The sequence below is a fragment of the Sus scrofa genome, chromosome 6 (genome assembly GCF_000003025.6).
Source record: "Sus scrofa isolate TJ Tabasco breed Duroc chromosome 6, Sscrofa11.1, whole genome shotgun sequence".
Taxonomy (NCBI): domain Eukaryota; kingdom Metazoa; phylum Chordata; class Mammalia; order Artiodactyla; family Suidae; genus Sus; species Sus scrofa.
In genome coordinates, this window is record NC_010448.4 from 134407773 (window position 1) to 134431410 (window position 23638).

Here is a 23638-nt window from a genome sequence, read left to right on the forward strand (position 1 = left end):
TAAAAGCATGTTGGAGTCAAATAACACATTGGTATATTAATTTGTTTTCAGAAACACAATCAGGTGAAAGTGGCTCATTTTCTTGAACTCTGACCAATATCTCAGACCTAGTGAATTCTTTTTCTCTGTATTTTTGCATATCATTTTTATAGCTATAGACCACAGGGATACAATCTTCATCATTCTCTGTATTACCAATAATTGATTTGAGAGCACAATTCCTGTTAAAGTTAATATAAACTGCTCCCAGTATGCTATGAAGGGAGTCAAATTTTGAGGTAAAAATTGAAACTTTTATTTTAATAGGAACTCAATTATGTGCTCCTATGTTAACGTGCTTTAGAATGTGAACTCTGACAGCAGGGCCCAGATCCTGACTTTTTGATTAATTTTTACTTATTTCCCAGTATAGACCTACTCACATTTGGGAACTGGGAAACTCCATAAATATTTGAGTAACTGAATGATTGGATCCAACCCAGTGTGTATGAAATATTTTTCTTTAACTTAATTTAGATGCTTCTGTGTCAATTTGTGAGATATTCTCAGGCAATTTTAATAAATAGTCTAATTTATTTTGAGGCATAGAAGAAAATATTTATTTGCTTTCTGAGTATATATTTACATATAGTCATCTGAAGTTGCATAATATCTCTGTATACAGAATAGATAAATTAATAATTAAATACACATGTTAATAAAGACTAACTCTTCAGCATCTTACGTAATAGCCATTTATAATTTCTTTTACTTTATTATCATATTTTCAGCAATTTCCTCAATTCTAACTTTAGCTTCGGGGTGATAAATGCCTGGTCAAATGCTAAATCGGAAATCAAGTGTTTTAAATATGCTTTTAAAATGTTTTTCATTTTAAATCCTCTAAGTGAGGTCTGTACTCCCTATATCATAAGTCACACCACCTTCTATTGCCTGGCATCAGGTAGAGTCAAACTGTAAGTTACCTACCTGCCTGTCCTAAGCAAGCTTTTGAGAGCTTAGCCTTTGCACTTACATGTCTCCAAGTTGTTGACCTCTAGGGGGCGCGCATGTCTCCAAGCTGTTGACCTCTAGGGGGCGCTCAAAACCCTTCTCTCGGTGCTCTGCCTTTCTAGTCACCCCAGAATAAATCAGTCACATGCTGGGCATTTGAACTTTCAAGGAGACAAGGGATAAGAACTGAAAATGTTAGAGAGGTGTCTATGGGAAAGTGAAAAGAGGCCTGATGCCATAACATGAAAATATATTAGGTGTGCAGCCTGGCCTAGCTATTCTCTGGACACTGGAAAGAATAATCATGCTTCCCAGGGACCAACCAGTTTTTCTCATGAACTGGTTTTTCCAAGCAGTTAAAATGACCCTGTGCCAAAAGTAGAGATTTGGCTGTGTGTTCTGAGCAAGGATTCTAGGTGCTGCTCACTTCCTTTGTTTTAGGGACAGGCCTGCCTCAGACCTGGGAAAGGACTCAGACACAGGGTCCTGCCAGTCTTACCAGGAGACAGATCTGAATTGAAGGGGGTCCTCAGAGTAATGAAGGTCTTACATTTGTTGAGCTTGGGACTTCATGGATAACAATCAAGATCAGGTTTCAAATGTTGAAAAGTCTGTTTCCAGAGACCTAGTGTGAGTAGATTGTATTTTTTCCACATCATAAAATGAAATAACACCATCTTGTTGATGTTTTGGATAACTTCTAATAGCATGGAATAATTCTTAGTAAAACGAAGTTAATATTAAAATATCAAAATTAAGTTCTATGTAAAGCCATATACAAAAGTAGAAATTCTGCATCATCTGAATCATCCTTAAAATGGAGGTGCCTTAAAGGATGAGTGGTTATTTTTGTGTAATAACATTACAGATAAGTTTTATTTTCTTTCTTCTTCTTCAGTGTCCTTTCCATAAATTTTCGTGAACAGCTTTGAATTATTGGCATTTTAAAAATCAATTAGGAGTAAACTAGTTTTTATCTATTTTTTATTTAGTATGGATCTATTTTATCCATACTAATGGAATCCTGGACTTTTTGAGATCATACATTATAGATTCTTTATTTATTGTTATACATGTGTAGGGATGAGCAGTTCAAACTGGTTCCCAAGCTTTATTTTTAAAATTTTTGTTAATTTATTTTTTGGCCACACCTGTGGCACATGGAAGTTCCTGGGCCAGGGTTCAAACCCACGCCAGAGCAGTAACCCAAGCTGCAGCAGTGATAACAATGGATCTTTAACCCAATGAGCCACAGGGGAGCTCCCTGCTTCCCGAATTTTAGAAGCTCACTTCTACATAGTGAAGGGATAAGTCTCTGTGACTTATGAAGGACCTTACAGAACATGTTAAAGGCCAGGTAGCAGTTAAGAATTTAAAGCAGGGTGTAACTGGATCAGATTTTTAGTATCATAAATAACAATAATAATAAATAATATTTTTTAAATAATAAGATTAGCACCCCTGTGTATGGTGCTTACTACCAGCAAGGCATCAGGCTCAGTGTTGTCTGCACACATCCCCCTTTTAATTCTCTTAACAACCTTTTGAGGTTATCACAATGTATTTTCCATTTTACAGTAATCTTCCTATCACAGTGACTAGCACATAATAAACACTCAATAAATGATAGCTATTATGAACCCTTTTTATAACATGATATTTAAGAAAAATGAGATCACTTTGACGTTCAGAATACCCAAGGCTTGAATCAGACTGTGCCACTTATTAGCTGTGTGCCTTTAGGCAAGGTAATCTAACCTTTTATATTTCAGTTTTCTTATTTGTAAAATGGAGATGACGCCTGCCTCCTAGGGTTTATATGAGGATTAAAATGCAAGGCAGGTCGTAGCGATGAAGGGCTTAGTGCCTGGTTCATAGGAGGCTTCAATGAATGGCAGTAATGTGTCAGTCAGACGACAGTGTCAGTCATGCCTCAGAGAGGATCGCCCTGGAAACTACAAGGTAGGAAGCTCCCTGCAGTCAAGTGGGAAGTGAAAAGACATCAGTTGTGTGTTCTCTGCCCACAACATCTTTTAACTTTTCCATCATAGGTAACATTACATCCAAAAAGAACTATGTCAAGATAAACCTCATCCTTCCAAAATTCAATGAAAGCTTTTCTGAGCTCTTTCCCTACTCAAGTGAAATGAGCTCATCATGTGCCCTGTGTTTGTCTTTCACCACTTCATGCCCTTCTTTGCTTGCATCTCCATCCTCCCTTCAAGATGCTCAAGTGCTGGAAGCAGAGTCAGAGTCATGGCTTTTCTTTTATCCTCCATCAGAGACACAATACCAAAATATTGAAATAAATTTTAAAATACATAAATGATTGGCCAAGGTAAGGAAAAATGCTGCCACTGCAGCGAATGCAACTAATTTAAATCATATTTACTGATTTAGGAAATTGCAATAACCTAAAAAAATTCAATGTTATCTTCCCTTTTGTGTTCCAGTCAATTTATGAAGGTTTATTATTAATCAAAATGATTTTCTAATATTTATGAAATTCTTTATAAATATGGAGTTCCCGTCGTGGCTCAGTGGTTAACAAATCTGACTAGGAGTCATGAGGTGGCAGGTTCCATCCCTGGCCTTGCTCAGTGGGTTAAGGATCGGCGTTGCCATGAGCTGTGGTGTAGGTTGCAGATGTGGCTCGCATCCCGAGTTGCTGTGGCTCTGGCCTAGGCTGGCAGCTACAGCTCCAATTAGACCCCTAGCCTGGGAACGCCATATGCCAGGGAGCGGCCCTAGAAAAGACAAAAAAAAATTTTTTTGTAGGTAAGTATCACTATACTTTATGTAAGTATCATTATACTTGTAAAGAATAGGTATGGCCAAGCACTCTGCCTATTCAAAATCTCTTCTTCTTGGGCACACAGCTGGCCAATAGCCACCAGCCTCCCTTGTAGTTAGATATGGAATTCAAATGAATTCTAGTAAATGCAATGTGGATAAAAGTGATTGGAGGAGTCCCTGTTGTGGTGCATCAGTAATGAACCCAACCAGGATCCATGAGGATGTGGGTTCAATCCCTGGCCTTGCTCAGTTGTTTAAAGATCCAGCATTGCCATGAGCTATGGTGTAGATAGCAGAAGTGGCTTGGATCCTGAATTGCTGTGGCTGTAGTGTAGGCTGAAGCTGTATCTCCAATTTAACCCCTACCTAGCCGGGGAACTTTCATATGCAGGAGTGGTTCTTAAAAAAAAAAAAAAAGTGATTGGAGTCATTTGTGGCCGTGGCTTGTAACTCTCTTATGCTCTATTTGACCCCAATTCCACACCCAACTGAATTCAGCCAGCTTGGAGATCATATGGGGTGATACATCCATCAGATGAAGCCAGTCTCAATCCCTGAACCATCGTAGAAGAGACCACACCATTGACCTGTACACTGGTCCTGGTCTCTGACTAGAGCAGCAAATAATCTTTCATTACGTGGAGCCATTCATTATCTTTTTGAATACATTTGTAGAAGTTGACCTATTAGTACAATATGCCAACATATGAATAGTAAAACATATAAAACATAAAAATACTAAAATAAAGTTATGGAATAGAACTACATGGACTGAATATCTTGAAAGGATAAAGTCTGCAAATCTTACCTAACCTGTCTATGGCAGTCATCTTTGAAAATAGAAAAAAGAGCAATTCACCTCTAGCTGGCTGTCATATATACTTTTATATCTGCAAAGTTTGAAAATGACTAAGTGGAAATAAAATTTAAGATTAAATATAAAGTTTTCTATTTTCCATCTACAATCTCTACCTTAATATCTTTCCTTCTCTCAAAATAGACCCATAATTCATTAGATATGATCTTATATTTTTGCTTTTGAAATGATCCTCACAGAGGCAGTAGGATGCAACAGTTAAGAGAAAAATCTTTGGGACCGAACTACTTGGCTCTGTAACTAAATGACTTTTTGACCTTGACAGGTTCCTTTTCCTTCTCAATGGCTGATTTTCCTCATCAGTTAAAGCGAATAATGATGGCACCTTAGAACTTATGTAAGGTTTAAGTGAGTTAATATATACAAAAAATTTAGAGAAATCTCCAGCCCTTAGTTATCAATCTACATGTCCAGTAACCTGTATATAAATTAAATGTTATACAGATCTCCTTTAAAAGTCAAGTAACCTTGGTTTGATGAATGGAGAATAAAAACTCAAGAAATTTTCCAAACTTGACTTGTACAGCTATTCCCCTATGATTTTTCCCTGTGACTTCTGATTATGCTTCCCTCCACCTTCAGAATCATCCTAATGCACCCTTATGCTTGCATATTTGCCCCAAACTTTGTCTTCCTTTTTGTGATCCTAGGGCTTCCCTAAGAAACTAGAACAAACTTGGTGGTTGCAAGAACCCACATTTATTCTCTCATAGTTCCAGAGTTGAGAAGCCTGAAATCTAGGAGCGGGAAGGTCCATGCTCCCTCCTGTGGTCTACAGAAGAATCTTCACTTAGGCCTTTCTAGCTTCCAGTGGTCTTTATCTATCCTTGTCATTCCTTGGCTTGCAACTGCATCACTTCAATTTCTGCTCTGTCATCACATAATCTTGTCCTCTGTGGCTCCATGTCTGAATTTCCTCCATTATATGGACACCACTCTTGAGGCCCTTCTAATTCAGTATGACTTCCTCTTAACTTGATTATTTATGCAAAGGTCCCATTTCTCAGTAAGGTCACCCTCACAGATGCTGGGAATTTGGACTTGGAGTATATCATTTTGGGAAACACAGTTCAACCTATAGCAGGATCTAATGTCTCCATCAACCCATCATGATCACTTCTGAGAAATGCTTTCTATTTATTTATTTGAAATCTTCTTTCTGATTTTTAAAAATAACCTATATCTTTTCTGATAAATTACATTATAAAGGTATAAGGGTAAAGACCATGGATCATGATAAAATTACTTTTGTATTTGTGTACTGTGTACTCTTCCATAGGACAAAGCAATGTGTAAGGTAATAAATACATTAATGAATAAATGAATGGATGCAAACCTAGTAATGCAAAAATTCTTCTGAGGAGTAAGTGTTCAAAAATAAATGGCACATGATTAGAGAGTATCAATTTGTAATCTCTGATTTCTCCTTTTTAACTTAGAGTAAGCTTTTGACTGATTGTAAAGACTATCATACATTCACAAATAAAATATTCTTTGACATTATAATAATTAAACTGTATTTTAAAATTTGAAAAATAATCCAATATAGAGTCAATAGTTAGGTTTAGCGCTTTCAAAGTAAAACATTCTATTTCTCTTTGCAGCTACAAAGGTTTCACTTTTTTTGTGTGTATGTCTTTTTTTGTTTTCTAGGGCCACACCCACAGCCTATGGAGATTCCCAGGCTAGGAGTTGAATCTAAGCTGTAGCCACCAGTCTGTGCCAGAGCCACAGCAACACAGGATCTGAGCCATGTCTGTGACCCACACCACAGTTCACGGTAACCCAGATCCTTAACCCACTGAGCAAGGCCAGGGATCAAACCAGCAACCTCATGGTTGCTAGTCAGATTCGTTAACCACTGAGCCACGATGAGAACTTCAAAGGTTTCACTTTTAAACTCAGATAAAACAGGTGTGGAATGTGGGTTCTTTAGTATTAATTTTTCATGGAAATAACTATCACATTACAGACCAAAGATCTCAAACCTGATGGAAGTATTAGGGATTCATCTCAATTATATAAAAATAATGTTGTCAATTGATATGTCCACAGATGATAACGAGTGTGGAAATTTAACCCAGTCCTGTGGTGAAAATGCTAACTGCACAAACACAGAGGGAAGTTACTATTGTATGTGTGAACCTGGTTTCAGATCCAGCAATAACCAAGACAAGTTCATCACTAATGATGGAACCACCTGCATAGGTAAGTTCAACTAACTTAAAAGATCTGTAGCTATCTCATTGCTTATTACCTCAGAAATTAAATAACATTCAAACCAAATTCTATCAGCCCTTGATTGTATCCCAGTTGTTAGTACTTTCAGAAACTTCCTCAATTCCTTTAGTTCTCCAATGTTGTATCAGTTACTGTGGAATATTTATCCAAGGATATAAGAATAGATTTTTTTTAGATTATCAAGTAGTTTAGCAAGGAAATGATAAAGTTATGAGATCTATCATGGTGGCAAATAACAGAATAAATGTTTATACTATTTAAAAATTATCATTTATAATGATCAATTTATAATTACCATTTATAGCACCAGATATTGATGGTTTCATAAATATGCACTCTGAGGTGGGCCCTATGTTTTCCCTAGAAAAGGTTCAGATAGGCATTACTTGTGAAAGAACTTTACTAGTGCTTTTACTGCTAATTGCTGAAAGTTAATCACCCTTAAGAATTGCATTAAGCAAATCAAAACTACAGTGAGGTACACTACCTCACAGCAGTCAGAATGGTAATCATGAAAGAGTCTATAAACAAATGTTGGAGAGGGTGTGGAGAAAAAGCAACCCTCCCACACTGTTTGTGGGAATGTAAATTGGGTGTAATAAATGTAATAAATTGGGTGCAGCAAAAATAGAAAACAGTATGGAGCTTCCTCAAAAACTACAAACATAGTTGCCATATGATCCAGCAGCCCACTCCTGGGCCTATACCCATGTATCTTCAGAAAGATACATGCACCCCTGTATTCAGAGAAGCACTGTTTACAATAGCCAAGTCATGGAAAAAACCTAAATGTCTATCGACAGATGAATGGATAAAGAAGATGTGATACACACCCACATACACACACAAATGGACTATTACTCAAGTATAAAAACATTGAAATAATGTCATTTGCAGCAACATGCATGGACCTAGAGATTATCATACTAAGTGAAGTCAGAAAAAGAAAAATCCATAAGATATAACTTACATGTGGAGTCTAAAATAGAACACAGATGAACATATTTACAATACAGAAACAGATATACAGACATAGAGAGCTAAAGGGAAGGAGAAATAGGAGAAGGTAGAACTGGGGAGTTTGGGATTAGCAGATACAAGCTAGTATGTATAGGATGGATAAACAACAAGGTCCCACTATATAACACAGGGAATATTTATTCAATATCCCATGATAAACCACAATGGAAAAGAATAAAGAATATTACATATATGTAATATGTATATATGTATATGAGTCACTTTGCCATACAGCAAGCAGAAATTAACATTGTAAATCAACTGTACTTCAATAAAATAAGAAAATGATCTGTATTCAGTTTTTCTGAAACTGGAGTCCTATTTAGAAAATCATCACAGATTTACTAAAATATCCTCTGGAGGACACTTCAAGTCAGTCTCTAAGTAAAATATTATAAATATTGTAAGTCTGAAGATAGTACCTATATGTTAATGTCTTTCGATGGTATTTTGGTCATATATTTAATTTATCAGATCCTATAGTCCGAGGGGAAAAAAAGATTCTTTGGAAACCTCAAAAGATGAACAATTTTCAGAGACAAATTCTCTGGAGCCAGAGACGTTAACTTTGAAAAGAAGTTATAGTTTCTAAAAAATTGTTCAGTTTGCCAACATCAAGTATAATTCATTATACCTAATAGTCTACAAAATAAACAAATGAACTGAGGCCCTGAGAGTTTAATCCTATCACATAGCCAGAGGTAAATATGAGACTTGAATTCAGGACTGTATTTTCAACACAGACAGGAGTCATGTGCTGCTTCTACCATCCATAGTTAGGTAAAAGAGAGACATCAAACTTAATCTAGATCGCACTAAAGCCTTTGATGAACTCCTAGTGGGATTCTCATCATTAAACTAAGGAGAAGTCTGGCAATGCTCTTATTACCATACATACATGATAAGTTAGGAGATAATATTCAAAGAGAATTTATCAGTAAAATGTCTGTATCAAAGAAATTATCCTTTTCCATGGACTGATGGTCCACAGCATTTTCTTTGCTATGTAAACAAGTTAGATTTTGTTCTCCTATTATAGCCAAGGAAAGTGAAGGGTTATTCCAGAATCACACATTTAGGATAGAGGAGAGATGAGAATCACAGGCATGTATCTAGAAAGCCATTGGTATTTCCATAGGGAACTTAGGTGAGTGGCATGGATCTGAATCATACAAATGCAGTGAATCAAGCTTTCAAGAGCAATCATGAGTTAAAATATGAGAAAATAATGCTCTTTTGTTGAACAATAATATTGTCCCTAGTGTTTGTAGCAAACATTTTTATTGGAATCTAGCATTACAATATATTCAAGAAATTGGAATCTATGAAGCTCTGCCCAGAAGACATGTCGTACCTCACTATTTGTTCCTCTCAAATCAACACTCCTGTCTCTATTTTAGAACATTATGTGTGTGTTTATTTTACCTTTAGGAGTTCAGTGCTAACTATGTAACTCAATAAGCTTTACTAGAAAAGTTCCAGTTAATGAAGAAATCTAACTTAGAACATCTTAATCCCTGGAATTTAATAAACTTTTAACTGTGCATTCATCCCCTCTTGTGTCTAGAAGACATCTGTTTTTTCATCTGATCGTGTTTACTTTTAATACGCCTCAATTCACAAAGGGCTGTATTTCTCTGTCTTCTTTAAAAGTAAAGAATTCCTATTTAGAAAAAAAGAGAATTGCAGACACAGGGAAAACACAACACACAAAGATGTTTGAAAGCCAACATTTTACAGGGTACAATACGTTTATAATTTAAGACTCTGGATGCTCTTTCATTATTGAGGATACCGTGGAAGGGCCCTATGTTTTTGCTAATTCTCTTTTTAACAATTTGAAGTAATCAGTAAGCAAAATAACTTATATTAAAACCCAGTACCCAAATATTTGAGTCCTCCAGTTTTTACCTCTTTTGTGTGGTGGATTAGTCAGTGAAAAAAAGTCATTCTCTAGAAAATTGTTATTCCTCCTTAAGGTTGTCCTTAACGATTAACTTTTTTTTTTTTTTTTTTTTTTTTCAGAAGCAGAGCGGCTTTTTTTTTTTTTTTTTTTTTTTTGTTTTCTTTTTTTCCCTAGTCTTGTAGTAATTTTCATCGGGCACTATGATAATCCTCAGGGAATTCGAACAGAGACCATAATTCTATTCCATTTTTATCTTAGTGTATCACCTGTAGTATATTGCTTCTGATTTGAAAGTTTAGCTGATCTTTAAATTTGACATGTCTGGTAATTGTAGTCATTAAGAAGCCCTATAAATACATAATGAAAAACTCCAATTCAGGGCAAGAAATGACCCAAGCAAACTTTTTATCTTTAATCTATATTCAAATACTATCTTCCACAATGAGGTGATTTTGTGACAGAAGGCTTTGAGTGAGATTTAGCATCATGCCTATTTGCCTTCTTCTTGGAATCTCAGTAAAAAACTCCAGATGCCAGCTCCCAAGAGTCCTTGTCCCAGACTCTCATTTCACAAGTGGAGACACTGAAGCATCAGATAGTAAAGTGACTCTCCCACAACTAAATGAGTAGAACCCAAGAACTCTTCATGTTTTCTGTATGCTTAAGAGCAGCGTGGACTACTTGTAATTTTTTATGTCCTATTGCCTTGGGTACTCTGATAAGCACGGATTTTGCTTTGAATAATATTAACATTCAATTTTGTTTTGCAAATTACTTCCAGTAATTGAACATTTTATCTTTTCTTTACAGTCTGTGAGTTGAACAACATTAGAAAATTCAGTTATTGATGAGAATTATAAAAATCAAAGCAATCATATGATCATGTTTTGAAAGAAGATTATGATAAAACACTGCTGGGCTGGCTCATTGTAGACATGAAAAACAAGCGCAACCTTATTAATGAAAAAGTAGCAAATGAATTTTTTGATGTGTAAAACAAGGAAATGCTTGTTATGATGTGCTTACACTTAGCAAAATCAAGTTACTAGCGCTAAGCTGAATGTTAGGGTGTAGTGGAGAAAGTGGATCAGTTATTAAAGGTAGTTTGTCAATTCTAGCCTGACCGAAATAATTATACAGCAGCAATTTAGCTTTCATTAAGATGGGGGAAGGGTTTTTTTTTTTTTTTCCCTCTTTTATAGCTCTGGGGAGTACCCAAACATGGCAATTTAATGAGACACTCATTATCAATCTGTTTTCTCCAAACCTACAGGGCCCCTGTTATTAAGAAAACACACAATATGAATAGTCACTGATTTCCAGTTACAGTATCAGATACCTGCTATACCTTAGGCACTATGCCAAACACCTTTATTTGTCACGAAAAAGAACTCTTGAGTTAAGAGTGATTTTATAGTATTACGCAAGGTGACAAAGCTAATGAGTGCTAGAGTCAGGATTTGAATTAAGGTCTTCTATAGTGCCTTTCCCAATAGGAAGGAAGATACACAGTGGTTTTATTAGAACCAGTTAGGCCCTGCAAGAAATTGCAAGAGATGTTAATGTGGATATTGATGTAAAATGCAAGTCACATTCATTTTGGCTAAGCTAGGTCCATACCATCTGGACATGGGATACCCTTTCCATATTTTCTGAATCTCTTTATACTGCTATGTGGCAAAGGGGCATAGAGTGATATGCTAAGGATAGTGCAGGTTCTTCGACTAGCCTGGCACAGAGCCAGTTGTGGCAGTCACACACTCCATTAACTAGGTTAAATTCAGTAAGTTCTACTACTGAGGCCCAGAGGGAGAAGGGTATCAAATTCAGCAAACCTTGCACCTACATTTTAGTAAAAAGTTAGGAAAACAATAATATAAACAAAGAGTTCCCCTTTGTAGCTCAGCGAGTTAAGAACCCAATGAGTCTCTGTGAGATTGTGGGTTCCATCCCTGGCCTCGCTCAGTGTATTAAGGATCCAGCGTTGCTGCAAGCTTCAGCAGGAGTCACAGATGCAGCTCGGATTCCAGTGTTGCCATGGCTGTGGTGTAGGCCTGCAGCTGCTGCTCCAATTCAACCCCTAGCCCAAGTGAAGTCATAAAAAGGAAAAAATATGTGTATATATACACAAGAAAGGTGTATATATGTATATGTGTGTGTGTGTTTACATAAGAAAATGTAAACAATTTAGAAAACATTTTTAATGAGATGATTAAGGTTTGAAAAACATTGCTTAGGTAGGATAACAAATATTCTTTTATAATATTTGGAGTCAGCATATTAAAACTGTAAACTATTTAGAACACATTTTTAACAGGATGGTTAAGTTTGGAAAAACACTGCTTAGGTAGGATGATGAATGTTCTTTTATAATATTTGGAGTCAGAATATTAAAATTTGTATAATCCTATTCTCAAATGTCCATCTCTCAGGGTATGACCTCATTATTTTTACAGATTAATATTTTGTCACTTGGTGAATTCATAAGCTGAAATACAGTAGTTGGTCCAAGGCTGACATGCTGGGATAGCAAACAACTGAGTGGGTGCTGGGAGGGCATGGACCAGAGCAGAGACTCCTGCCTAAGGACCACAGAGGGTGGAAGATGCACACGAGAAGGCTGAAACTAAGGTTGTGTATACATGTGTCCAAAGTGCGTCCAAAGTGCATGAGGGAGGAGGAAAATGGAGTTTGTAAAGCCAAGATTTCGAAGCTGCTCAGAAATTGGGTTTGGGACAAAGTTCCCAAGGAAAGTTGCACCTTGCAATGATTTTGAAATTGAGAGAGATCAATACTTCATTTCTAGGTAGCCATAGAAGGCATCTAAAAATAGGAAATGTGGGTTTTCAGAGAACATAGCTTCCTTTATAAGGAAATAAATTATTTCCATGTAAGATACTTCATGAATTTCCTCATACCTCCATTGGGCTATTATCCTCGTTTAGGTGCAGCACAAATTATATCCTCAGCACTGCTCCAGAAAAGACTAGTTGTTTGCTGTCTCATATTTTCTTCTCGCTTCATTCATTTCATGAAGAATAATCATTTTTGTCTGTCCTTCCACTTGGCTTGTTTACTTGAGGTCAAGCTAGAATACTGTCCCTGATGATTCTCCAGATCCCCAGGGCCAACCAGAGTCAACTTGCCATCACTCCAGAGCCAGCCATCACCCCTTCCTTTATTTCTCTCCTTTTTTTTTTCTTTTTTTTTTTTCCTGAGTGGCAGTTTCTGAACACATATATAGCAATGAGAGGAAGCGGGTGAAGGCGCTAGGGCAGCATTTGTTTCTTTAAAAGCAGAGTACTTGAATTTCTAGGTAGGTTTGAGTATATAGGCTTGGCAGAAGAACAAAGGGTTTTCTACTTCTTCATTAGGCCTGTTGTCTTCTTAGATCCAGTACTGTAACCTTAGCTAATGGAAATTTCTTCAAGAACTGGCCAGAGACTTACTGTCAGCTCCAGTTTCTGGTGTTTTTTTTGCCCCATCATTGCATTTTTTAAATGAGAAATTAGGATCAGCTACATTTTAGATGACTAACTAGGTGGCATTTTAATTGGACTTTGAATCCCTTTTTATAGCAAACAGTCTTGCGCCACTCTATTAGTTTTTAAAAAATCAATTTGCATATGCAAGACTACAGGTTTATTCATTAATCTAACAGAGCGTAGCTATGAGATGTCAGAGCTAGGCTAGGAGCACAAAAATCTTTGCATTAGTTTGAGGTAATGATCTGGACTCTTCAGTTCCTTGGAATCATTCCTTACTGGAACTTTGCCTACTGGCAGAGCATTTATACTGTATTTATAACTTTTAAGACAGATTTCACTGTAGTATGTAAAATTTTAAATTAAGAATATAAATTATGTGAGTTTATAACCTACCATTTTTATTATAGCTTTGATGTATAGCTACTGAAAATCTAAGACTTAATTCTGTACAATTTGTTACTTTATCTATGATGGCTGTATATGGAGAATCATAATAAAATGTAATCTGAAAAAAGGTAATAAGTTGTGGTAAAATTTTAAGGGAGTTGAATCACATATTCTGCTACTTCTTAATTTTTAGGTTAATTTTCATAGGAAAATGAGGCTTTGAAAAAAAAATGGACCACTCTTTTTTGTCCTTTAGATTACTCTAAACTCAGTTGTTACAATTGATTTAATTTAACACTAAGAAAAAAGAATTCTTGGAGTTCCTTGGTGGCTCAGCAGGTTAAGGATCTGGCATTGTCCTTGCTCTGGTGCAGGTTCAGTCACTGGCCAAGAACGTCCACATGCCCTGGGTGTGGCTGAAAAAATAAAAAGAAAACAAAGAATTCTAAACCTATTTTAAAATTAGGTCTTCATTTAATATAAATATTACATCATCCACGATGTAAATTGTTGTAACGATTTTGTTGATGAATCATGCTATTCAGAGAACAATTAAAGTGTCAATGTATGAATAACATTTTCAATGTACTGTCAAAATGGATGGGCCAAATCAAAGTTAAAAATATATGTCAGCTAAGTTTATCACTTTCTTGCTTTCTATAAATTTCTTTCTTTCTTTTTTTTTTTTTTTTTTTTTTTTTGTCTTTTTGCCTTTTCTAGAGCTGCTTCCCACAGCATGTGGAGGTTCCCAGGCTAGGGGTCTAATTGGAGCGGTAGCCACTGGCCTATGCAAGAGCCACAGCAACGTGGGATCCGAGCCTTGTCTGTGACCTACACCACAGCTCACGGCAATGCCGGATCCTTAACCCACTGAGCAAGGCCAGGGATTGAACCCCCAACCTCATGGTTCCTAGTCGAATTCGTTAACCACTGTGCCACGACGGGAACTCCTCTATAAATTTCAGTATGAAATCACTAGCTGTATATGATGTTATCAACAAGGTAGCAACCATATGAACACTAAGTTAAAGGTTTAATTTTCCAAATATTTCCAGATATAGATGAATGCAGTGATTTGTCTGCCTGTGGTGATCATGCAGTGTGTGAAAATCTGCATGGTGGATATAACTGCTCCTGCAAAGAAGGTTACCAGACGTCCACAGGAAACCCACAGTTCACACCTAATGATGGCACTTATTGCCAAGGTAAACTTTATCACTAAATTTTATGTATTATCAAAGCACTGTGTAAAATATGTACTGCAAAGCTGTGAAGTGTCAAAGAGCCACACCATCCAAGAAATGTGCCGCTAGTCCTTTATCATCTATAAAAAGAAATAAGCAAAGTTTTGTTTAATAAAAGATGTGCATATGCTTTATGTAATTAACATACCCTATTACTTTGAGTATCTACAGTTTTCTATTTTTCATAAAATACTATTCATGTTAATGGATAAAAAGTGAATATTTATTTGAATAAAATTTAAAAATAATGAGATTTTTTTAAATAAACAAGTTTTCATTTATTAAATAAATGAAGACAAAACAAGTGATAAGAATGTGATTTCAATGTTTAAGTTAGAAGATCACAGGAATCAATATAATCTTAAGAAAAATGTGTTTTAGAACTTAACATAAAATCTGATTCTTTTTACAGAAATTGTGAATGCAGACTGCCATTTAGATAATGCCTGTATTGCTGCGAATATTAATAAAACTTTAACAAAAGTGAGTAAAGGAGTTGAATTAAAAATCTGTTCTATTTTGACATTTTGATTTCAGTAAAATCTTTCCAAAGTCACATGTTTTAAAAGTGTAACAAGCAGCTGATCTTCATGTAGAGTTGAAACTATTTACATAAGAGAGAGCTAAGTATTTCGTCTGAGTCACATATAGGATTAATTTGAAAATCCCCAAAAGTACTGAAAAAGACTTTTGCATATTTAACTTATGCTACTTTTTCACTGTTCCTTGTACTGGGAAGGTAGTTTCAACATGTAAAGGAAGTTGATGAATAAAATAGTAAAAACACAGTTTGACCCCAGGCTATTCCCACATTCTAAGGAGGCATAGTTGAATGAAACTTGATTTTGTACATCGAAGTAAATACTATTTCAAAGAGTAAAGTAGGACATTCATAAAATTATTATCCTCTAATTGGAAGTGTGAGTCTCAACAACTAATTACAATCTCTGACTCATTAACAATCTCAGATTCATTAATAATCAAGTAAAGCAAATTTCCATGTTAAAATCATGTAAAAAACTTTCTCTGATTAAAATCTAATTCAAATTTAGTTATAATTTATTATAACTTTTAAAAGCTAATTTTAAAATGATCAATTCAAATATGCTCTTCCCTTTCTTTTCCTGTATTTTTAATAGTTTTAAAACGATTAAATGTTTGCAGATCCTTTGTAAATAATTCCAACTTTCATTGTTTTGTGTTATGATTTAGGTGTAGTCTGATAACTTTTTAATGTGTAGGAGGAAAAAAATGAAACTCAGAATATATTTAACATGCAACATTTATTCTTGAAAATGGTATTCTTTAAACTGGTTTCCTTTTTTTGGACTCCTTTTTGTTCAGATGAGACACATAGGAGAACCTGTGGCTTTGCTACAAGAAATCTATAGAAATTCCGCGAAAGATCTTTCACCAGTGGATGTAATTACATATATAGAAGTATTAGCTGAGTCATCCACATTACTGGGTTATATGAATAGCACTGCTAATTCAGCCAAGGACACCCTTTCTAATTCAACTCTTACTGTAAGTATGTTGAGCTTTAACTCAGTATAACTGAGCTTTAAATTTTCCTTACATCTGTGATTAACGTGAGATTACGACATTTTTAAAAAATACTTTTTTGTTCAACAGGAATTTGTAAAAACTGTGAATAATTTTGTTCAAAGGGATACATTTATAGTTTGGGACAAGTTATCTATGCACCATAGGACAACTCATCTTACAAAACTGATACATGCTGCTGAACAGGCTACCTTAAGGATATCTCAGAACTTCCAAAAGACCACACAGTTTGATACTAATTCAAGTGACATAGGTAAGAAGCCAAGGTCAATTTCAAAGCAATAGTGTTTTCCAAACAAGCTATTCTCAAAAGGGAAGAGAAAAAGAATATGTGTGTGTGTGTGTGTGTGTGTGTGTGTGTGTGTGTGTATGACTGGGTCATGTGTGTATGACTGGGTAACTTGTGTGGAATAAAAATTGACAGAACACTATAAACCCACTATAATGGGAAAAATAAAAATGACTAAAAAACTAAAGTCCAACCACCAAATAAAATACTGTTGATTAAGCTAGCAGTTGTTTTATCAATGCAGACATGAATATCAACGCATATCCCAAGAGTAGTAAGAATGAAGTATGAGTAATGAGATTGATTTCCTCCTTCCTACAACCTCCACCATTTCCTGTTCCTGAACTGCTTAGCATTTAGGTGCTAAGAGGCCATTACTTCCTTGTCATCTCCTGATTTAGTAGGATCTGTCTTGACCGATGATGGTACAGACAGTTTCTGGATGTAGTACATTTAATTTTTTAAGTTAAATTTTTACTGAAGTGTTGCACACATACAAGAAAGTGCACATATCAAAAGTGCACAATTTGAAACTCGATGAAGTTTTACAAAATGAACATACCTGTATAAACAGTACGTCAGAAGCCCCTTTGTACCCCCTGCCAGCCACTCCCTGCCCCCTAAAGGAAAAGCCACCCTGACTTCAAACACCACATCAATCAAGAGCATAATTTAAGTGTCTCTGCAATAGTCTGTAGATAGAACATATTCTGTGTAACCATGCCCTATTTTTCTAGTGGTGGACCTTGAAGATGTTTTTATATTTTTAATTTTGAGATCCTCTGGGCATCTCTCTTTGTCCTGAATGTAGTATATTTAAATTTCTCATTAGGAATCCTTTGCCTTTGGATGCTATAAACCAATTAGCATAGCAAATTAGAATATTTCTTGCTTTATGAAATCTCTTACTTAACACACTAAGAATCTGTATCAAGTTGAGGACCAGTAAAGTTATTCTAAGGAAACAAATACACTCTCTGAAATAATCATTGATACACATATTTTATATTCTCTGGACGTTACTGTGATGCAATAGTAGATATACAAAAATCATTATCTCAAAGGGATTCACCACTTAATCAAAGTTAAGGTAGCAAGCATTGTGACTAACATATAGGAGCCTAAATTTCTATGATATTCCTGCATGAAAAAGGTGAAAATATACTAGGTAAGGAAATTATCATTCAATAATTTAATTCAATCACTCTCTATATAATACATTATATTGTAGAGATCATCCTCTAAAACCATTGTAGTTGCTTGTGTGCTTTAGTTATTATGATTTATAGCTTTGTTGTATACACACATATTTTCTTTTAATTCAATAAAATTAGAATTAAACTGTGAATGCTACAATGAAATAAAAAAAATTGAGTCAGATTTTTAAATACAAATTAGAATGTCCAAGTATCATGTTCAGATCGTGTTCATTTTACCTACCATAATTAAGAAATTGAAATGCAATAATGATGGATGAAATTGTCTCTAAATACATTGATTAAACTAATTTTAGAGAATTCATGATTTTCCTGGTTTTGTTTCAGCTCTCAAAGCTTTCTTTTTTGATTCATATCACATGAAACATATTCATCCCCATATGAATGTAGATGGAGATGATATAAGGATATTTCCAAAGAGAAAAGCTGCATATAATTCAAATGGTAAGACTTTGACAATCTTATATACAATATTTCAATGTTTTCCAGTACTTACCATACATTTGATTGTATCATGTTTGTGTAGATAACATGTGTGGTTTTCTATAGAAAAATGTTTTATGTTTATATGCAGAAGTTCCATATTTGTACTTGAGGTTTTTCATTTATGATATAAATACCTGCAGAGAATTTTAGCTAATGATATCTAGACCCTTCTTGTCTTGCCTCCACCTCTGTAACTATCTAATATTGTTACAATTCCAAAAGTAATATACAGAGTAACTGTGATTTTATTCCTCATTTTGCTGCAGTTAATGTAATTATCATAGAGTTCTTTGAATAGTTCTTCCTCAGTAATTCTTCATATTCCTCATTGTGAAACTGAATTTGTGATTGTGTGAGGAGGACAGAAAGAGTGTGTTCAAAAAGAAAGTTATTGTTTAGGTTTGGCTTTCTCTTCCACTTGTCATTTCTTAGTCTTTGTACAGTAACTCTGCAATGAAACTAAAGGCAGAATTTCTTAAGAAATGGAATCTGAGAATGCTAGTAATTAACAGGTAACTTTAAGATTATCTAACCTAATTTCCTCATTTCATAGATTATGAAACTAAGGCACAAGAAGTTAACAGACTTGCCTCTTTGTACATCAACAGATAATACAGAACTAAGACTTGAAGGGAAGGAGTTAACAAAGAAACCAGCCCTCATTAGCTTTTCCTTGTCACCTAACCACAGGCAAACTAGCAGCTGCTATTTTAATTTAACTATTTATCTGCTCTTTTAGAGCAATGCACTTAGGAAAAAAAAAAAAACTCTGCTAGTAATAGAATTGTTGTTCCCATATAGGTCAAAATATATTACCTAGGGAAAACAATGAATTATAATTTTTCTCAAAACATGTTTGAGTGGTCATACGTGGAAATTAAAAATATGCAATAACACACGTCTTTTTATAGACATAATCTCATTAAAATATGTTGTTTTTATTGTTAAAAGAGCATGTCGTACATTTATTCTCAGAAGAATATTTTTTTTATTTTTATGGTGCTAATATGTAAAATTTTTCTAATCTACTGATATTATCCCCTCCATTCTTTCTTGTCATTTTGTATTCCAAAGTAAGAAACAGATGGCCATAAAAAGCAAAAATAACTCAGCCATACTGCCATTGAACCCATGGTTCTTAGCCTATTGCATCATATTCTAATTAACCAAGCACAAATATAATATTTAGGAGCAAATCCAAAGAATGTGTTAAACTCTTGTATTTTCAAAGACAATTTGAGTAGTGTTTAGAAGTTGAGAATAAAGACATTGAAAATACTTATCATAGTGACAGATGATGAAATTGTCATGGAATTAATATCACGAAGAGATCCTGTCTGAGTGTATGGTAGTTTTGTTGCATTTCATAATCATGCATGCAAACTCTGACATTTTGAAGGGGACAGTAATATCAGCTCTCAAGAAAGCAGAGGAAGAAAATTTGTTTTCCTCAAGGTTGAATCTTAAAAATAAGGGCAAGTCTAACAAAGTGATCAAACCCACTCAGTGATGTCTACATGTGATTATTCATTTATGGACTAAATCCATTAATAAAAACATGCATTAGTTAAGAGCTGCATAGTGTCATTAGTAGGGAAAATAAGGGAGGCATAGATGGATTTTTAATCTTTTTGATTGGGCTGCATTTTAGTCCTATCATTAGTGAATGAACCCCTAGTTTACTGAAAATAGGTACCGATCAGATAAGAGTTAAAAGCCAGACTGCATTAAGAATTACTGAGAAATCATGGCAATTAAGAGGTTCTAGATGATAAGAATGAACAAATACTGAAATGATATTCAGAAAAAAAAATGGTTAAAAAGGGATTTTGGACCATTCTTATTCTTATTATTCAATCTCCTTTTACCCAAAATCAAAAATTGATATTAAATAATATTTTTAGAAAGGATAGGAGAGGTTAATAGATTTTTTTGTAATCCATGTTATCTTTTTGGTTCTGGATTTGATTTTGAACCATCCCCAACTACAACCTCTGTAGTTGCTGTTGCATGAACTGGTTCATCATCTAGGTCAAGTTGAGCTAAGAGGTTTCTAGATTCTGCTTCAGGCCTTGGTCTGTCCATAGCAAATGCAGCACTAGCTGTCATCTCCTGGAGTCATCATAATATCACCAGCACAACCATGTTATATTAACATTATTTCTTTGCTGTAAATTTTCCAGGCTGGCAGCTTAGGAAAACATCTAATGTATATGAATTTCAGCAAACCTCTTAGCAGTGTCTTGTACCTTTTTAGCTTAAGACAGAAAGCATGTGAGTTTTCTGGTGGCTCTGCAGGTTAAGGACACAGCATCGCTGCTGTGGTTCAGGTCATTGCTATAGCATGGGTTCAACCCCTAACCCAGGAACCTCTGCATGCTGTGGGTATGGCCCAGAAAAAAAAAAATAGAAAATATGAATAATGATAAATTTTCGCAGCTTCTAGCTTATATAACCATATCCAAAGAAGATTATTTGTTAGTGTAATTTTGTGATGTAGAGGGTTCCAGCTTTGTTTTTGATGACATTATCAACATTTGTATTAATGATTTTAATTTATGCTCATCAAAAATTTGAGGGAACAAATGAATATGATAGAGTTCTTTCTAAGTTGTCCAAGTATCTAAAGCAAATATACAATGCTTCTAGGTAATAATTATAATGATAATCATATTAATATAGTGATCTTAAATTTTACAGAAGACTCTCTTACGTTTACTTTGGTTTCCACCTTATCCTAGTAAATGTCCAGGAGGAGAATCACTACCATCCTGTTATACGTGAGAAAACTCAAGGTTGTGCGGGGAGACACAAACAGGAGCAGTGACTAAAATCAGAGCTTCTGATTCCAAGAGTAAATTCTGAATCTCAGTTCCTCAATTTACCGTCCATAATTCTGTACAAAAATAGAGAAGGAATGTGACCTGAGTGGCAACAGGAATTTTAAAAGATAATAGATGTCGATGTTGAGTTGTTCACAGACTTAATATCAGTGATGTGAGCTGCTACAGAAACAAGGCGATTTGTGATCCATTAATATAGGTGTAGCATCCATGCTAAGGGGAAAATAGTCATGTGATGTCTGTCCTGATCAGGTAACATTTTTCATAATGGGTTATGTGCTGATGTGCTGCATTTGGGGAGTGTCAGGGATGTGATAAGTGGCTGCCTCAAAAGGCAATAAATTCCGTACCCTGAGACTGCATTAACGATGTGTCATCAATTTAAATAGGAAACATTTCAGTGGGCATGAGGGTGAACTCAGTGGCAACTCACAACTCTTTCCCTTCTAAACTTCCCTAATACTGTAAATCTGTGATAATTTTCTCCCAGTATCTTTCTAATCCATATATTTGCACAGCAAAGTAATAAGTCAAAATTTCATTTCAATAAAATTTCGCTTTACACCTTGCTTCTTAACATTGGATGTAAATTTATTTAACACTGTTTTTCTCCTGAATACAATTTGTGCCAAGGGGATGCTACAGTCCAAGATCAGTTTCAGGGTCCTAGAGGTCAGAGAATTTGTCTTAATATTGTTTGATAGTGTAAACATAGATATATATTATGACCCACATTTTAGTATCTGGGTATTTGTGTAACTACCTTAAAGAATTTGTCTGGTCACTTTTTATGTTTAAGAGCTTAAATACATTTTTGTTTTATGAGAATTTCACTGAATATATTTGTTTGACTGACAGGCAATGTTGCCGTTGCATTTTTACATTATAAGAGCATTGGCCCTTTGTTTTCATCATCCGACAACTTCTTATTGGAACCTCAAAGTTATGATGAAGCTGAAGAGGATGGAAGAGTCATCTCTTCAGTAATTTCAGTCTCAATTAGCTCAAACCCACCCACACTGTATGAACTTGAAAAAATAACATTTACATTAAGTCACGTAAAGGTAAGTTGTGTTTCTGGTGACTATTATGATGGCGAAGCATTCAAAGAAGTTAGCCTTTTTCGTGGTGTCTCTTTAATTGTATGTGAGTTCTTAAGTTTGAAAATACTGATGCAAAATTAAAAGAGTAATTGTTTTCAGCTAATTATTCTATAAAATATTTTTGTAATTTTAGTTCTCTTTAAACTTTCTATTAAATACCAAACAATTTTACATATTGATTCTCTGAGATTAAGCTATATTTTAGTTTTATTTTTAAGCACATTGTTCATTTTGGAATTCTCCATACCTTTGAGGAAGAAATATAAAAAAGTATCAAAGATATAAATGTTACTTACGTAATGAGGGGGTGTTTGTTTACTAAATATCATTTAAAATCATATGTTCAGGGGTTTGGGTGCTGATTAAAATAAAATCATAGAGAAGTTTATAGTATTTCATAAATAAATAATCTGAGATCATTTTACTCTTTTATTTTTATTCTAAATCTTTTTTCAAACCCATACATAATTAAAACCATAAAATAAAAAACATTATTAGAAATAACCAAGTGTTTAGATTTTTTATAGACCTAGAAGTGAGCAGGGAAACTCGAAATCATATTGTTTGCTACATTTTTAGGGTTGATGGTTTCTTGGGCTTTCAATTCAATTTCAATCCTAGTACATAATTAAAGTGCCTCAGAAGTTCCATTTGGAGACCCTTGAAGCTGGGCAATAGTATTTGCATCTTTATGGGAAACAGGGGACTAAAAGAACATACAGTCAGCCCTACATATTCACAGGTCCCACATCCATTAATTCTCTCAAACACAGATTGAAAGTATTCAAGGAAAAAAATTCCAGAAAGTTCTTCAAAAGGCAAAACTTGGATCCCATTTTATTCTTTAGTAAAATAGAAGCTCTCTCATATAAAACACCTTCCTCGTCCTGATTCCCTGATAATTAAAAAAAAAATTGGGGGTATAGTTTATTTATAATGTATTAGCTTTAGGTTTACAGCAAAGCGAATCAGTTATATGAGTACACATACATATTCTTTTTCCCATATAGATTATTATAGAACATTGAACACACCTCCCTGTGCCATGCAGTAGATCCCTGTTAGTTAACTACCCTATATATAGTAGTATGCACATGCCAACCCCATCAGCCCATTGTATTCCCCCTTGGTTTCCTCTTGGGTAACCCCAAGTTTGACCTCAAAACCTTTGAGTCTGTTTCT

General features: G+C 34.8%; 1 protein-coding gene across 2 annotated transcripts in view; it reads left to right on the top strand.

The window, feature by feature from the left end:
- The window catches only part of ADGRL4 (adhesion G protein-coupled receptor L4), a 99984-nt gene that overhangs the window by 45059 nt on the left and 31287 nt on the right, over positions 1–23638 (top strand). For both annotated transcript variants that reach the window (XM_005665360.3, XM_005665361.3), the window contains exons 3-9: positions 6722–6874; positions 14764–14913; positions 15365–15435; positions 16297–16479; positions 16588–16771; positions 18352–18468; positions 22212–22417. In XM_005665360.3, coding sequence (XP_005665417.2) covers positions 6722–6874; positions 14764–14913; positions 15365–15435; positions 16297–16479; positions 16588–16771; positions 18352–18468; positions 22212–22417 — 1064 coding nt within the window. The remainder of the gene's footprint in view (positions 1–6721; positions 6875–14763; positions 14914–15364; positions 15436–16296; positions 16480–16587; positions 16772–18351; positions 18469–22211; positions 22418–23638) is intronic.